Genomic DNA, 18685 nt, shown 5'->3' on the forward strand with positions numbered 1-18685 from the left:
AGCTAGAGAAAAGAAGTTGTAGTTGCCCTCCCGTCACTCTTGAGCGGAGCATCTGCTCTGCAGAGGAAGCAGCAGCCTCGGCTCTTCGTTTGCATGCCAAATGAGGCGTGGACGAAAACCCAGGGGCTTGACCTGAACTTATTTGGATACTGATGCTATCTGGCCTGCAGGTCACGCAAAGCAGGGTGGAAGGACATTCATCCGAGGCTCTGACCCAAGAGCCTCAGACAGCACACAGCAGCACGCCCTGGGTGGGGCCTCGGCAGCGGGCTGCTCTCAACACTCCGGAGACTGATGACCCATGTGAAAATGTGTTCAGATATGAAATATGACGCACCTACATGTTTCCATGTGTTAGTCTATATTTTGTTTTTTAAGAGAGGCAAAATGAAGTTAAGAGCACAGATTATGCACGACGTGGCAGATTACCGTGATCAACAATAACATTTAACGGGGAAACTGGTTCAATTAGAACATTAATCCTTTTTAATAGAACTTTGTAGGAAAACATATGTAGTATTTTATCATTAAATGAATGATTCATTTTAGTGAAATATAAATAAGTATATGTACACAAACACACCTGCGCATTCATCTGTTTACTTTATTTATGGTGTATTGAGGTTCTCCCCAAAAAGCTGTTTCCTTATATGCCTGCATGGCAGAATCTGGGGCAGTAATGTACATCAAGCATAGGGTCTAAATTTACCCGAGAAGTTTTTGTGTGGTAACATTTACGGTACCGGGTGAAAACAACATAAATATCCCAGCACTGAACTGTGCTAATGCGCCAACAGAATGACAATTGTCTTCAAAAGAACGACACCTGCGGGGAGATTTGAGACGCCGCCGCCAAACGGTCACTCAACAGTCACAGGTTAGAAATGAGTGACACAAAGGGGTTTTCTTCAGACTAAGGCGTGAGATTTGGTGGCATCTATTACTGAAAGTGCCGACCACAAAGAATTGTCCTAAAGCTCTTTCCATTACGGGCCGCTACCGAACCTTCAGGCATCTCTGAAAGTTTTACCTGTGAAGATTTATTTTGTTTTAAATGAACTTTGTGATTTTTGGTAGACATGCGTACAGCGACTACAAATGCTCATGTTCAATTTAAAGTCTGTTTGTTGTTGTTATTGTTATTGTTGTTATAAATAGGCACTTTTAGTGATTTTTTTCATTCCAATGCACATTCAAAAATAGCAATGGGTATGCTGAAGAGTTAATACAGAGGCGAAAAATAGATGTAAAAAGCTGGCACAAGAGTCTAAACATACTACTAAAAAAATCCTACATGACAGAAACAAATGACCCAGCGAAGTTTGGCGCAGAACATTTCATAACGTGTGACCGACGGACATAATCAGCCATGATGACCGTATGAAGCCACGCCACAGCCTGTCTGCCGAGAAAAAGAGAAATGTGCCTCTTTTATCTGGGGTGTTAGAGAACACTTCTTAAAGCCTTTCACTCATCTGCGTTCGGTCTCCAAGGTGGCCACTAGTTGTGCGTCTTTGCTTTGCTTGTTTAGATTAAGTGTTGTGGCACTTATCCAACAAGGAATCAGCCTGCAGCCCAGAAGTGACCACTGAACTTCCTAATGCTGACTCTCCGGTAACCACAGTAACCCAAAATATTGACTAAAGCGCTGGACGGATTAGTCTCTTTATTCTTGACAGACAGACAGATGTTGACAGGTGAAGAAGGAGGTGCAATTCTTGGCGAGAGGTGCAGGTGCAAAAGAGAAAGGTGGACATTCAAATGAGCGGCAGCATTTGGTTGGCAGTCATGTAAAAGAGCTGGCTAATCACCAACAACCACCGCAGGGCTGACAACAAGGCTAATTACTGGGTTATTTTAGCTCTGAAAACGAGGGGTGATCTGCATTTTTCTTCCTTATTAAACAAAGCTGAACTGAGCACAAAAGAAGTGAGAGAATATCTGATCTCTGGGTGGAATGAATAAAGCACAAAGCATGATGAACTTCCCCTCCCTGAACAGAGGGAGATTTGAGCTGGTGTCAGGTGGAGCGTGAATCTGCACAGTAGTGAGTTGCAATACTTAGTTCCTGCTCTTCGGTCCCATCAGAGCTCAGGTGTTGGGACATCGCACGTCCTTTCCAAAGCTTCCAACCTCCTGATTTAAAACACGGTTAACTTTTTTACAATTGCTAGACCCTTGTAAGGGGCTATAATCCAGTCTGTTACTGCTCCTAACCACAACGTAACAAGTTCACTCTTTCTCTCTTTCTCTCGTGAGGAAGTGGAAGCAAACCCAACAAGCGAGTATGTGATTTTGCTCAGCGGTGAGGAACAGAAAAAAGCAGACAGCAACACAACCTGGCTAAAATGAATGACTGGCTAAAATAAAAACCTGGGTAAAATATAGAATTACTGTCCACACGATATAGAGGTGAGACATTTTCTCTGCAACAGTTAGCACGCAAGCTAATGTTTGTCCCATTGTATGATTATTTATTGATTTGTAAGGAAGTGTCATCCGCTGGGCTCGCTCTAAGCTAGCATGACTCAGTACGAATGATGACACAATTCACCGGAGCCTCGCTTCAAACAAGAGCACTTTATCAAAACTGAGCATTTTCTTTTCTTTCTGTGCTTCAGTGGAATCGAGCGATACTCAATAACTCTGCGAGATCACCAATACAGATTACAGATTACACTTCTGAATGTTATAACCGACCCCACTTTAATGAGGCTGTATGCTGGTACTTTGCTTTACAGGCGCTTGACACCTTGAACTGTAAACCAAACAGGTTTACAACCCATCTTGATGACATATTGTGCGTTATAACATATTTGTCAGTACTGAATAATGAAAGACAATCCTTCCGTGGGTTCCTTGATGCTCACACGGGCCGTGTAAATCTGCCAAAAGCAGCTGTTTTACCAAATTAGAGGCTTTAATGCGCAGCATCTGTCTGTTTGGTCTGTTGTTTTATCCACCTGTTCACCGGTTGGGCCCTTCTGCTCGGGTGACTATAGGATAATTACAGAGATTTACATTGTCAAAGAGGAAATTGGAGGACAGGTGTGATGTTTAAAGGCCCCTCCTGATACTGATGGCAGAACCAACGATTCTCTCCTCTCTCAGCAATTAGCTCATTGTCCGAAAATGATGGATTTAGCATTTGTGTTTGAAGAAATACAAACCTTTTTTTTTTTTTTTTCGCAAAGCACAGAACCGCCAAGGGAGCAGCGTGCATGCAAGTGCACCAGCAGCCGCGGCAGCCGTGCTCTGACTTGCGTCTTGCCACCAGCAGTAGATAATTGGCCCCAGAAGATTTGGGCCAGCGCGGTTCTGATGGTGCAGACCTACCCCGCAATCTCCAGTGGGGCAGTTGCCACGGTGAAAGCGAGCGCGGCGCGCCAATTATACCTGCATCTTATTCCACAACACACCTGTTGGGCTCATCTGCCGCTGTTGAATTAAACTGCTGCTGAGATCACTTTGGTGACAAGTGGATCGGGCGTTGCCATCATGGAGGTCATTATCCCCTCGCTGTCAGGGACTACAACCAGCCTGTTTGAGGGTTAGGAAGGTGAAAGTCAGGACCTTTACAGCGTCAGACAAACCCCGCTTTACCCAGAGTGCAAAAGTGCAACCTTAAATAGGTGTGTGTGCAAATGAATCCTGTTGCTGGCATCACCTGATCTCTCCAATGTGTAATATTCATAAACACTATGACAATGTGGAGAAGAAAATGAGAACTCTAAATAATGTGGAGTGATGTAATATTTGTGCGAGATCATCATTTATTACATAGATTTTCCTGTCACTGCATTAACCAGTGCACATTGTTTGTGTTTGTCCCTGTATCTTCCTCCCTCTCTCTCTCTCTCACACACACACACACACATTCGCGCGTGCAGACGTTCCTCTCTTGTCTGTCAAACACAGCTGCAGAGCTGCCGACCGGGTCAAGTTTCACTCTTTCAGAGTGGAGACGTTGCAGTTTGTTTAGGAAAAGAACAGAAATACTGACCCAAAGGTCACCAGGCATTGTGCGCCATCTTAAACAGCACGTTAGCCTTGCTTGCCTCGTGGCTAGGTTGGCATTGTCCAGCTTCAAAAAGGGCCTCGTGTGTGTTCACTGTGAGAGCGATACCATATTGTGCAGTCGCCAAACACACCTGCCCGTCGCTTTGAAAAAAAAAAGGAAGTTGTGTTTGTTTTGTTCTAATTAGCTTGTTGTGTAATGGATTGACTGAGACATTAGGCCATGCAGAGCCTGACAATGGTTCTTAGAGGTGGAGCCGGGCATGATTTGGCTTAGGTGTGTACTGAATGCATGACAAGTTGTGAATGGCTCAAACAGACGGCGCATGCTCAGTACAGACAATGTTCAAAAAAAGCAACACAATTCTTTTAAACTGCGGGCAGTCGATGGTCTGAGAATATATTTCTACGTAAATCGTTTTTTTACGGCCACATTTTAGGTCAGTTGAACCAATAACGTAACCAGTTCAGGGAATTCTTGCTAGATTTTATCCTAAGCAATAAAATACCTCCTTTAGCCTCTATTTACTCAGCCTGAACACGTGATTCCTTTCATTGGCATTGAAGCCACTCCTGCTTTAAAACAGGAGTAAAACATTTGTACTCAGGGGAACATTTATCATTAAAGTAAATAGTACCAGGAACTACAGTGTCTGAGCTTAAAGCAGGGATTAGGAAAAAGTCATTTGGAACAATAATGTTTACAATTTGGATGTAAAAATAACGTATGGCTCATGCACTTTAGTTAAGAACACAGCCAACAGGAAATCAGAGATGAGGCCTTCAAATGTAGCATTGTCATATAAGGATGCGTGATGCTAACAACAGTGTGTTCATGACATTGGTGTTTTCACTCTCCATACTGTGTGATGCACACACGTGCATGAGCACGCCCATGGAAACGTTTATCTCCAGCTATTGCGGCTAAACTAGCATTTAGCAGAAAAGAAATACAGGTTTCTTACAATACAGAACACCGACAATACAGATTTGGGAAGTTTGGCTCTGACGTGTTTTGAAAATATGATCTCATATTTCATAAAGCTACTCCCGGCAATTTAAAAAGATGCCTGTTTGTCTTTAGAAGGACCTCTTTATGAGGACCTTTACGACAGTGGTGTGTGTGGGGTGAAGGACAACAGCAGGTCCTGCTAATGATGCAAGATGTGTTTGTGAAGCCGTGTTCTCTAGAGAGGCCAGGTTCAGGTGAAGACACAGCCAGGAGGCGGCCCACTGGGACCAGTTACCAAGGAGGAAGCAAAGCCCCCACCACCGCCACCACCAGCACCGCCGCGACGCCTCACCTGCTGGCGTGAGTCCGGGTGAGAGGCGCGAAAAAAGGAAGCTCAACAACGGTCTCGAATGGTCTGAAGGAACTAAAGAAAAACATAGGTGGGTCAGGGATATGTCGTTTTAAGACATCCTGATGTGCTCTAAAGCCATAAAATCTGTACGATTACGCTTCCCGAGACTCTTTGTAGCGCTCCCTGTATAAAAAAAATTCAGACAGTTGACCTTTGCCGGATCAGACGCGCCGCACACCGCAACTGTCGTTGCTCCAGGGCCCCGGCAGTTCACACTAAACACCAAATTATTGTTTAATGATCACTCTCGTATGTACAGCATGTCAAAAATCAGTCACACTTGATCTCAGTGGACTGATATCTTGACACTAATGGGAGTAGAGCTGCTGACACAGTGTAAAAAGCAGCCTGTTGCGTTAGCCTGCTACCCATAACACTAATGAGCTGAAAATGAAATGATCTTAATCTCCAGAATAAATAATAGTTTGGAGGAGCCGTCTAATTCTTCCAGACAGTAAAGAAATAAATAAAAATCACGCGTGCATAACAATTATCTTTACATTATTCTGCATGCACCTCATGCCAGGAATACAACCACTTCATACTTGCAGGAGGATACAGGAAATCTCCCATAGAATGGCTGTTTCCCATCACTGCCAGATGGTAATAAATTACAGCTGAGGGATACAAAAAACTTGCAATTAAGTCAGAGATTTATTGTTGAGGCAAAAAAAAAGAAGGTAGAGGTCTTAGTAATGCTGGGAACCGGGGCCCAAATATACGTCTGGCCGAGCCGCGTCGTGGAGCTGGAGACGGTGGTACGTGAGCTCCAAACAAGAACCAATCCATCATTATTCTTCCTCCTGGGAGGAGGTCAGGCGCACCTGATCTACCAGTTAATGTCACTCAGATCTGAGATGTTTCTTTCCTCCTGCAGATCAGGCTCTGCTGTGATCTTTTTGAGGCCTCCTGCTAAATCTGCAGGTCATTGTTCTTCGCTACGTTAACCACAGATCAACAGTCGGGCATTTCAAATGTAAAGAAGTAAAGATAATGACGCTGTCGGAGGCCTCGCAGCCTGGAAATCCCCCGTTTTCCAAATTCACGCGGGCCATTGTGCAGGTAAATGATTGTCAGACTTCAGTCTTTTGTATGAATCAGGACGACATTAGTGTCAAAGTCCGCGGCTCCTCAGCCTCACGGACCCCGTCCGTCACTGTAAGAGAGCCAAACATTAACGCGTCTCGCAGAGCTCCGCCGCGCCTTTACGACCTTTCGCAGCGCACCCTTCGGGTTTGGACGCCGCTCTGCAAACAGCGCTGTCTCCAGACGTCGGCGGAGCGGATTCATGTCGGCGCAGCGGCCCAGCAGAAATGGAAAAAAAAGAATCAAATAATTGAAGTGCAGCTGGGGGGAATGGCAGGTGCCATGGCGACCGGCCGGTTGCACAACAGCGTGGAGGATGTGAGGGTGCAGGGAGAGCTGTTGTTACACAGGCCTGCAGCAGGCTGAGTGGTTTATAGCCGCACTATAGCCGCGTGTTTGCAGAGTCTAATCTCTGATCGTGCAGGAAGAGGCTTTGAATCAACATCCTGGAACTGATCTCACTCCAACCCACATGACCGACCTCGCTCGTTTTCACATGTCTTCATCGCCTCTCAGGGATACCCGATGAGTGCAGCTTCCCCACAAAGCCCTTCTCTGTGCCCCGCTCATCAGTCAAAGCCCTGAGCTCCTCTGCAGGACAGCGCGCGTGCTCGGTGGGAACACCTTCATCTTTAACCCCAGCTGACCTACCTCTTGATGAACGGGACCTCAGACCATCCGATCCCTCCATCTCCTCGAGACAAAAGCAGGCCGGGAGCGACTCTTCAAACGTGCGGCCTTAACTCCCGTCTCCGAGTAGGGAAAAGCCTCCCAGGATTACGCAGGGCTGCTGGACAGCCACCATTGAATATGTGAAAAGGGAAAAGTGAGGCAGAGATGTTGGCAGCTGTGATATGTATTGAGAGGAACGGGGCTGGTGTTATCACTCACAGAGTTATGCAAGAATGGTTCGGTGGAAACCTTTGCCTGGTACAGATGTTGGGCCTCAGCCTCCTTCTGCACGGGCGAAACACACACTCAACGTGCAAACACACACATACACACTGAGGCGCAGATCAAGCAGATCCTGCCCTCAAGATCTTCTAATTACCCTCAGTGAGCGGGGAGGCAGGCAGACATGAGGAGGGCCAACCACCTAGGTTATCACACACACACACACACACACACACACACACACACACACACACACAGAGTTGAGATGCCCCGTCCTTCTTCCGAATATTTCTATTTTTAGCATTTATCTATGTTTTGTTTTTCCCCCTCAGAGGTGCAGGGAGGTGCTGTGATGACAGCTGAAATGTAACTTTGAAGCCAGATAAAAATCATCTCTTAAGTGCTCCGCTTACTTTATTAAAAAGGCCTCTCTTCAAAATACATGACGTGAGATATGATATATATTAACTGCAATTAATGTCAGCATATATCATGTGTTTAATAACACAGGCACTTCCTGTTATGATATGATGATAACTGATGATGCATATATATCATGTAGGAAACACATCCAAGATAGATAGATAGATAGATAGATAGATAGATAGATAGATAGATAGATAGATAGATAGATAGATAGATAGATAGATAGATAGATAGATAGATAGATACATAGATACATAGCTAGCTAGCTGCGTGCTAACAGCACATCTGTATCCATACGTCTCTCCCTCTCTTGGGGGAAGGCTGCACAGGTTGCTGCGGGGGGAGAGAGCTGCAGCCTGGGGGCCCACGGTGTTGAATAGAGTGACAGCAAGATGAGGAAGAGTGGTGTCAGATGAACACATGAAAGAGGGAGGTTCCTGGATTTAAAGCTTCTTTTTTGTGCGTGTTTTGGGGGTTTACAAAGGAGACAGCTGCGGACTGCACAAGGCTCGACTCTATTCATGTGGCGTGGGGGCACCGCAGACAGGGACCGTGCCAGCATACACTCACTTCAAAGGAAGATGTGTACACACACGTGTGTGTGTGTGGTGTGTGTGTGTGTGTGTGTGTGTTTCCTGAAACAGTAGATGTTATTTATGTTCTTACAGAACCTTAATTTATTCAAATAATCCTTTATGTGATTTTGGTGTCACATGAAAAATGTAAGTTTTACTGCACTTTTTTTTATCTCTGTATTGTATTTTGTGTTATGCTTAGCTTAGTTAAAATATTCGGATGGGAGACACATTCAAAAAATGTTAACGACAAAGGGTGAACAAAGTCAATAAATTAGTGGGGGGTTTTTTTGGGAGGGGGGGTTAATGTTCATATGCACCCACCCAGTCTCTCATCAGTTGGAGGAGGAACCACAGCAACCACAGAGAGAACACACACAAAGCTGGAATCAAACCCAGAACCTTCTGAGTTCCACCTTGGGCAATGTTTAGCCCATGTTCCAGTATATAAAGTATCTTTTTCAGCTATCACCTATATCACGTTTAGCATGTAAAAATAAGAGGTTGGACCTCTGCGTCACAGCTGAGGCGTTAATTCCTGCTAACCGTTTGTCTGCCGTGCACGTGGCAGCAACATCAGGTCACACTGGATGCTGCAATAAGCCAGGAATGCTCAGCAGGAAAACAATTAACAAAAGTAGTTTTACGTTTTTGCGTCAGGTCCTTGCCTGGATCCCTCTCAGGGTCACGGGGAGGGTGCAGGGTCTATCCCAGCTGCATGTCAACGCGCAGCAGAAAGGTTCTCGGTTTAAATCCAGTGGAATTTGTATGAGGTCTCGTGTTTAGTGGGTCTTTGCTGATTGCGCCAGTTTCCTCCAGCAATTAATTGCTGCGCACATAAAGAGGTTTAAAGGCTCGGAATTGTCAGAATGGTTTAATGGCTTTGGATTTGCCCTTGAACCCATCCAGGGATAGATCCCTCGGATCCCTCGGATCTATCCGTCCTCACATCTTCGGGTCAGGAGCCGCTTTTGTGGCCACTGTGCCACTGGGCCGCCCTTCTCAGTAACCACTGAATGATGAGACAACTCGACAAAGGTCCACCAGGTGCAGAGAAAATAAAGTCAAATCTACCTCCACTTTGCCTGGGGTAATCATCTTTCTGCCACCTGAGCTGCAGCGCAGTTGGGATTTGCATCAGAGGCAAATCGGGGGGGCATTTAGGAAGGAGAGATGATGCCTCGGCGAGCGCCGGCTAGTGTGATTTGTAGCACTTATGTAATGATTTCAGATGGTGCGTGATGTTCGAACTAGCAAAATGAAGCCCGGAGTGGCCCGAGCCCACGTAGGTCAAAGCGAAACTGCTGTTGTAACACAAATTCCCAGGGTTTATACCAAAGCTGAAGATTGAGTTTAGGAAAGTGAATTTCGGAGCGCCAGGGCGCTCATCAACCCTCCTACACACATTTTTCCTAGGCAAATAGCTTTGCATCCAGGGATTGAACCCAGTACCGGCCGCCACGCTCAGGTGCGTCCCTGACCTCCTTTGTTCGACTCAAACCGCGATGCAAAACTCGCTTCAGTAGGAGACGCGTGCGAATGAGACTCCAGCTGCGCGGAGATCCCGGGGGAGGCGAGTCTGAACGACAGCCCCAACGGGGGAGTCTTCCTTAGCGATGGGAAAATTCGGCCTGGGTCAGAATCTGAAATCCCAGCGGTGTTAATCCCAGGACCCGACAGTTCGCCCGCTTGTTCCCCATCTGCCCCCTCCATATGGCCGACGTCTTCCTAAAGGAAACGTAATGACCACCTTCTTAACAAATCTGGGCGCTCTGGGATGAGCAGCAGGTGACTACAATGTGGGAGGCGAGGGGAGGATCAGAGGCTGCGGCCGGGGCCGGCGTCGAGGTGTTAAGCAGGAGCACAAAGGTGCAGTCGGTATGTGGTTAAAGGACAGATGCACCGAATCATTAAAGGCATTTAAAGGAATAAAGTGCTTTGTGGGAGACAAAATTAATGTCTCCCACAATTAATGTCAACGTTAAGAACCTTGAATTTTAAGAACAGGTCGCTAAAATTAGCCCAAATAAATACTCATTTCATCCCACATTGAAATTGGCTCGCTCCTTCCTTCCTGAAGTGATTAGCTTAAGGTTTTTTTTTTTTCTGGTGCCCAGCCGGCTCTTCGCGCAAACACATCGGATTAGAATTAGCCTGAGAATTGAGCAGAGCTTGGCTGATATTGCATCACCGGGAATCCCATCGGCGGCCGACACCGGCCTGGGAGGACGGAGTGGAAAACAAAGGAGCTGCTGCTGCAGCCCTGTGGACGAAGGAACAACCCTAAGCAAGAATCCTAAACCAGGACGCTGCTAATCAGTAACCAGTAGTGAGGAAAAATAAAGCATGATTAGCTAAAGAGGAAGACAGGAAGGTTTGGCCTGATTTCGAATGTCTCCAGTCAAACTTTGGGTGGATGGATTATGAGGGCTCAAAGTAACATCATGTAGGTGCTTTCAATCCCGTTAGCCTGTTGCAATGAGGCAAATGTTGCAGTATAAGATTCATTTGATCCAGTTTTTGGTTTTTAACAGCTCTGTCACTCAGCCAAGAGCCACAACGGCGCCACTCTCCGCCCAAATCTCCGTCGTACGACAGGAAACTGCATCGGCAGCTCCACAGGCAGCTGTTTAACTGCTGATTTCTGCGTTCCCGTTGGCAACTGGAGCTACCGATGCAGTGTAACCTGTTGATGGAGCAACAGTTGTTTAGTGACAGTGTAAACAAAGGCAGCTCACCTTCTGGAACCCAAGACTTTGGAAAAGTCCCGCCGTCCCTTTCTGTTTTTTTTTCCTTCAGAACATCTCAAATGAATCATTTGTGAGCAGATTCATCACTGTGATCTGTAACCAGGGAGGTGAAATGAATAAAATAGCAAATCTGACCAATTAGAAATAGACTCTAAACACATTAACATCTGAGGTCCAGAAATGAAACACTTTGTTAGTGCGGCTCACGAAAGCATTGGGCTCATAAGTTATTAATTCCATTGTTGTGTGGAGGTTTGTATCAACAATATTTAGAATTATGTGTTTTTAATTAGTTTTATTGGTTAATAGGCTAACGTGCTCCCTCTAGTGGTTACCTCTGATAAATAACCACATTCCGCTCAGAAGGACAAAAGTTATTGAGATCATGGAAGCAGATGAGTTTCTTATATTAAATATATTTAGTGTGATGAGGAAACTATCAATACCTGTTACCTGTTTACCTTCTTGGTTTTGACCGTGTTATTGCTATTTATATATATATATCAAGGCCAGTGGCCCTAAATTAAACGCTCAACCCCGGATGTCAACAGGCGGCTCATTTGGAGATAATAACTGGATAAATAATCCATTTATCGTGGTTAAGATATTTTAAAATGCAATTTTTTTCCAGATAGGCTTTTGAGTATTCCAAAAATGGTTATTATAATTAATTAATTCAGGAAGAATGAATTTAATATTCATGTTTTGCGGTTAGAAATATTCTTGTCATTCGTGACTTGAGGAAAATGGATAAACATCTACTTTAGAATTTTTATTTTTTTAATGGTTTTAAAGGATATAAAAAATAATACCAAACAAAAATATGATTTTACAGTTAATTTAGCCTGAATTTAGTCCTTGTTGTATTATTAAACGTGATAGTAAATTCTTTTATAGAGAAAAGAATATGTTGATTTGTTTCTAGAGAGGCTGGGTTTTCTTCCAGATACCTGAAAATGGATCTGGAGGCGACCCAGAACCGACCCGTTAACCCCACTGGCCCAGTAATCACTCAAGGAGCCGGACACGATCGAGTCAGACACCAACAATCTTTCGTCGTGTGTATTTTTCATCTTCAAATAATTCATTTCATCCCTTCTCTCCTGTATTTTGCAGTAATGGGGATTTACACATTTACAGGTGGTTGTTTGTTCCGTCCACACCCGTTTCCCATGCTCACACGCACGCTGTGCTGCTCAGATTTAGGAACCTGAACGCACCCGCATTGCACAAACATTATTGCTCCAATTGAGTGAAACTAATCTCCACAAGAGTCGCCCGCTGTTTTCTCCTGCGCGTTAATATATGCGTGATAATGTTTGCATTGAGATGACTGCTAATGTGGGAACTGTGTTCAAGTAAATAAAGAAGCTGTCAGTGAACGCAACACTGATGGCTTTTATAGTACTGTATATAACAGGATATGTCTGTTTATACTTCATAAGAACTGGTTCTTTTAAATAATAGTTGACGGACACGAAAAGGAGACAATTAAAACAAAGACAACACGGCTACATTTGACACCATTTGAACAAAAAGTCCAATGATTGACAGAAACTATGGGAAACGTGTGTGTGAAAATGAAATAAGTGATGACAGGTGTTTTACACGGCAGCAAATGGATCGCTGATGATTTTCATGTGACATCATATTTTTGGGTTTTTCCCTGTGTCAATGGTCTTCTAAGCACAACAAAGCACATAAGTGAAGGAAGTCCCGTGTCCAGCTCTGTCCACAGCTCAAGAACACGTCTTCTCCTCAGCCGGTTGAAAAACACAGCGTGGCAGATTGTGCAGTTTTAGTGCAGTTATTGTATATATTTTATTATGCACATTTATGGCTTCATGTTTGCATGGCAAACACCGCTGTGATGGCAATATCGCACTGGGACAGGTGTGGCCAACAGCTGTCCACTGTTTTAAGCAATCATTTTATGTTGCTTAACTCCCGGAAAGCGCCCAAAGGGTTTTGTTTTTGTTTGTTTGTTTGTTTTTATTATTTTTATTTTATTTTTTACAACAGCTCCACCCAGGTTTCCAAAAAGTAATTCAGCAAGATTACTTCGGGCAAAAATATTAATAGTGCAATAGTGATGAAAGCATACACCGAGAGCAGAACACCAGCGCTGATTTTCTGAGGGAGTGCGCCCCCTGCAGGAGGATTAGGAACGAACAGCAGTTCCACCATTGACCACTAGATGGCGCCTACGCCCCGTCCTTCCCCTGTCATTGAACATAATCCAAGGAAAATTAAAATCCTTGGCACAATGGCCACAAACGTGGCTTCTGATGAGGATTTTCCCTCAAATAAAACCTTGAAAAAACAATATTTTATTTATATTTTGTTTACATTTTATCCTAATATTTTGTGGGATATTTCGGAATTAAAAAAGGGGGAATTATGTCTAAAGCATTTTCACCATATTGTCACTGTAGTGGTGATCTTTTGCTCAAGCTGTGGCATTTTTTATTTTATTTTTACATTGGTTACACTGTTTACTTATGTATACAACTCTTGCACATGAAATGATGATTAAATATGATTAAATTAAAAATCTTAACCAAAACTTTGTGATCTCATAATAGGAATTAACCCCCCCCCACACACACACACACACACGTACACACAAGATGTCCTTATAAAACAGTTCTGTATTTATTGCAAAATAGTTTTGTACAGATTCCAAATGAAAAAAAACAACAGAGAAGGAATGGACAGTAAGGCCAACATCAGAATTGTACAAATGCAAAATGGTAACATTTGTTGCTTTGCTTTTGTGTTTTTATACATTAAGTATTTCCTGTCTTCAGTCGCCTCCTAATGAGGGGAGAAAAAAAGAGAGAACTGGAGCATCTTCTTTTTGTATCTCAAAATTTTATTGCCTGGAAACCCATCAGCTCAACATTAATGGACGCCAAAATAATCAAGTGTCTTCAGTCCACAGATTGATAATGTCTCACAAAATATAAATATATATAATATATATATATATATATATATACACACACACACATGGTATACTTGTAAAAACCTCCAGACATTATTTGAGTGGTGCAACACTTCACTTCAGAGCGTAGCGGCTAATCATACGAGGTTAATACCATGAGCTTGTCTTCTAACGCACAAGTGTGCTCAAATAATACTTCAGGTTCATCTAAATAGAATTTGTTTTCATTTACTGTTCGCTGCTGGAATAATTAATCCCTCATACCGCTCGGAGGGGTTTAGCATTGCGCGCCCATGCATGTCCTCATGCGATTTGGCACAGATTTATTTCCTCACAGTAAACCTTGTGGAATAAATGTTTCTCCAGCTTATCATGTTTCATGTTTTTTTTTCCTTTTTCCTTTACGCATAAAAAGGCAGAGTGAGACAGGATATGATTTTCCCCGACATTCAGACATCTTAAACATTGGCTCCCGATACTTGGGATCAGTTGACCACAAAAATAAGAACAACAACCTTCCTGTCTCTGCATGTTTGTAATAGAAAAAAAAACAAATTCAGACAAAGTTATTTTATGGATAAGCCCTTCGAGGAAACACGCGGAAACATTAGAGAGGATGATGTACAATCCAGAACCCTATGGACCGACAGATCTGCGTAGCCGAGTAGAAGTGGAGCGAGCGGTGCCACAGCATTCTGCATCTTTCAACCTGCTTGTTGGACTGATGGACATCGCTCAGATGGACCACACGTCTTCTGTCCAATCACACGTCTGCTGTCCAATCACACGTCTGCTGTCCAATCACACGTCTTCTGTCCAATCACACAAACCTGCCCGCAACATTGATTTTTTTATTTTTTTTTTACATTTCTTTCCTTCAAAGACGGCAGAAACTCTGCTGCAAACATTCATTTCACGAATAACATCGCTTAATAAAGGGAACTATGTTAGCTCTGCAATTCTCAGAGTCCAATATGATCCCCTTCAGTGACTCCACTAAATTTAACATGTACAACAGCTCTGACAAAGCGGGAGGGGGGGGCACTTTTTTTTTATACTTTTACGGATATCGCAAGTGCTATTATTCATGTTTTGATACCCTGAGTAGAGGACATAGGCTTGGGGTGAATTTCAGTAGAAAGAAAACATTTTTTTTTTGCTAAGCAAACAGCAAAATAAGGATATTAATCATTAAAATCCAGCTTTCACACATAAATAAAAATCTGCACCTATAATCGGTTCTTACAAAATCCACAAATGTGACCAGAGAGGAACATAAAAACAAATCACTCCTGACAATAGTCAATTTCAGCTTCACAATATGCATATACTCATGCATATATAGTGTGTTTCCCCTTGCATACGAGGCGAATGGGATATATAGAGAGAGACAAACACGCGTTATAAAGAGATCAGCCTTTGTGAGACAGGCTGGGGGGGGGCGACACCACTGCACAGCCTTGTAAACAGTGCAGGCCAGAGAGGATGGTGGGTAACAGACATCCACGGAAAGCAGCAAAGCGAGGCCAGACGACAGGAGGGGAGGCTGAGCTGGAGTCCTCCCGTTTCCTTGTTCTGCTCAAGAGAGGAACAACTAAAAAGGGAACAATCTGTGAATTTAAACTTGTAACAGGGCGGTTCTGTAGCAAAGCCAGCCAGCGCTGCATCGTCTTTGGGGCGCGAGGTTTTCATACGAACAGCTGGATCCGCTCGCGGATGGTCTGCCGGCAGATGGGGCAGGTCTTGAGCGCGGCGCTGCACTCGATGCAGGAGGCGTGGCCGCACTGGAAGACCAGTTTGATGTGGTTGTCGATGCAGATGGGGCAGGTGATTCGCTCCTCCATCTGCCGGTAGCGAGACTGCAGCTGCTCCAGCAGGTTGTGCTGCTCCGAGTTCTCCGTGCTGGGGCTGCAGTCCACTTCTGTTTGGTCTGTGAGGGACGGGGGGGAGTGTGAGTGACATCCTGAGTCATGAGGAACTTTTTAATACATCAGTTTTACCCAAAAAAAAGAGTTCCTCAAACAGAGAACGTCACTGCTACGCTTATGGTCGAGCTGGGATTAATCTGTTAGAGCCATTGCTGTCTTTCTTTATATTTTCCTTCTTAAGTAAGAATTTTTTAAAGTCCTGTCCTATTTTGGTCACTTCTCTTATCTTTGTTTCACAAACACAGCACAGTAAAAGACTCTTACTCTTCTTGCTCTTACCTTGTCTAATTTTCTTTGTGATCGTGACTTGGCATTTGATGCATTTCTTCATTCGATGTGCACACTCTGTTTGGACAAGAACACCAATACTCAGTGTTTGACATAAAACAGGCAGATTACTGAGGGACCTGCAGCCCACATCTGATAAACCCCAACAAATATTTACAGAGCAGCCTTTAAAAGATTCGAGTTGAGAGGATGATGGTCTTTATGTCTGTCCGGCTCCACCCACCTTCACAGGCCACGCTGTGCTGGCAGGGACAGAAGAGGACCAGCAGAGCCAGCTCGGAGCAGATGAGGCATTCGCTGGGTCCCGGCGGTGTTGGCAGAACCAGGTTGGTCATGGTGTTGGGTGTGGTGTGGACCCTCCGCAGGCTGGCGCCGCTCAGGCCTTGCCCACATGTGATGGCCTGCAGGCGCTGCAACCTGACACATGACAGCGACTGTGAAACACTGAGGGCGAGCCTTGGTCAAAGGGTCCCTAGGATTGGGGTGTGTGTGTGTGTGTGTGAGGGGAGGGTAGCATACGTTCCCTTGGCTGTGGTTGTCAATCATTACCACTAGTATAGCATCTCTCTTTGACTAATATAGTTAATGGAATAAAATCCAGGGTGTGCTCGACTACTTCAGGTTACGTTTGACTTATTTACAGCTCTGACGAACGAGAAGATCCTAAAGGTGTGTACCTGTGCTGCTCAGAGAAGTTCTTGAGGAGCTGCACCGTAGTGCTGTCTGCCACCAGATCCAGGGGGCTCTTGCCCTTATGGTTGGCGTAGTTGATGTCGGCCCCTTCCTGCGCCAGGAAGCAAGCGATGGCGGCGCCGACGCTGATCTCGTTATTCCCCAGAAGACCTGCAGTGTTCAGCTGCGTTCATGGAAGAGGAGGAGGGCAAAATGAGCCGAACCAAATGTTGATTTTGTTGCGTTGGGAACATTTGGAATTGAGTTAATCATGCACCTGACGGCAAACGACGGCATCGCCGAACGAGATCAAATAAAACAAACACAGCCTTATCCAGTTAAGGCTGGTACAGTGTATAAACAACTGTCCTCAGCACTGATAAGTTCATCCAATATCTCCACTGCTGATAGTGGCCTGGACAGTTCTAGAGTGCTGAAGTCAACCAGCCCCCCCCCTCCCGAGAATGTATGTAGGTGTTTTTGTAAATGCTATATAAAGATTGTCAAACATGTACTTCATTAGCAAGAAATTAGAACGTTAGAACATTTTAGCTTCTTGACTTATATTCAAGTTAGACCTGGGTTTAGGTTAAGATATTTAGTGTTGATGGTTAGGATGGGGGGGCAGAGGAAGCATTGTGTCAATGACAGTCTTCACCCGATAGAAGTGCAAGCACGTGCGGGTGCCGAGTAGAGCTGTAGTGTTTGCGATCAAGTAGATGGGGGAGGACCTTGTTTATCAGTGATGTCAGAACCAAATGATGTCACAGGTTTTAGAGCTCGCCTCCTGCGAAAATGTCTCTTTAGGTCCCTGTAAATCTAAACTACCATGTAGATCTCAGGAGGAAATAAGAGATTTCATTAAAATGGGTTTATGTAGCAGTAATGCAGTAATGGCTGGCGACTTGGTGCAAGTCCAAACATTTCCAGGAACTTTACCAACATTACCAGCAATTTTTCTTTACCAGGTAAATACATTCCTGGTAATCTGTGTGGAACATCTGAGTTCCTAGAAATCGATTGAAATCTTACACCCCAGCACATATATGGTATGACCTTAAACTTGACATTAAACCACCACGATATGGGTTTAAGGATGAGTAAAAAGCTTAAACTGAAATTTAGAGACTGAGTATCAGCAATTTTCTGAAATTGAAATGATGGTTTATTGAAATTATTGGAGGTTGTGATCTAGCTTCCCACCACTAGGTGTCTCTGTTGGGACAAGATCCTTTGGAAACGGCTTATCTTTATTTGGATCAGGTACATAACTAACCATTTTATTGAGAAATATTCAACAAATCACCTGTCAAGTGCAACTCTTCTATGACATATTACTCCCCGTAGTCTGCTGACAAAAGACTTTGTGGCCCCAAAACTGTGACAATGAACTAGAAACTGCCCACCCCTCAAAATGTCAAAGATTGGATGAGGTAAGCCAAATGTTTTGGCCGTTATTTCAGTCTCCCAAGAAAACATGATTCTGGTATATTCGCAGCATCAAACCAAGTCCAAAACACCCTCTGGACAAAGATGCTTTAGTGTTTTCTTTTTGTCCTCTTAACGTATGACAGACCTACTAATTTAATTTGTTTAGTATATTAATCTGTGACCAACAGATTACTGTGATTTAAGAATATGTGGTGTGTTTTTTTGCAAGTCCAAATCCATTTCCATTATATTATTGTTTCCCTCCAGAGTAGAGAGACAGACTAGTACCTAAAGTCTTCTCAAGCAT

The 18685-nt window shown here is 44.1% G+C and overlaps 1 protein-coding gene across 6 annotated transcripts in view; it reads right to left on the minus strand.

Moving 5' to 3' along the window:
• Nucleotides 1-13743: 13743 nt before the first annotated feature.
• Nucleotides 13744-18685, minus strand: part of mib2 (MIB E3 ubiquitin protein ligase 2) — a 35320-nt gene continuing 30378 nt past the window's right edge. For all 6 annotated transcript variants that reach the window (XM_057040151.1, XM_057040150.1, XM_057040152.1 and 3 more), the window contains 4 exons: nt 16953-17131; nt 16499-16692; nt 16267-16332; nt 13744-15989 (listed from right to left, as the gene is read on the minus strand). In XM_057040151.1, coding sequence (XP_056896131.1) covers nt 15748-15989; nt 16267-16332; nt 16499-16692; nt 16953-17131 — 681 coding nt within the window. In that variant the 3' untranslated portion in view covers nt 13744-15747. The remainder of the gene's footprint in view (nt 15990-16266; nt 16333-16498; nt 16693-16952; nt 17132-18685) is intronic.

Source organism: Takifugu flavidus, chromosome 8 (genome assembly GCF_003711565.1).
Source record: "Takifugu flavidus isolate HTHZ2018 chromosome 8, ASM371156v2, whole genome shotgun sequence".
NCBI classification, from domain to species: domain Eukaryota; kingdom Metazoa; phylum Chordata; class Actinopteri; order Tetraodontiformes; family Tetraodontidae; genus Takifugu; species Takifugu flavidus.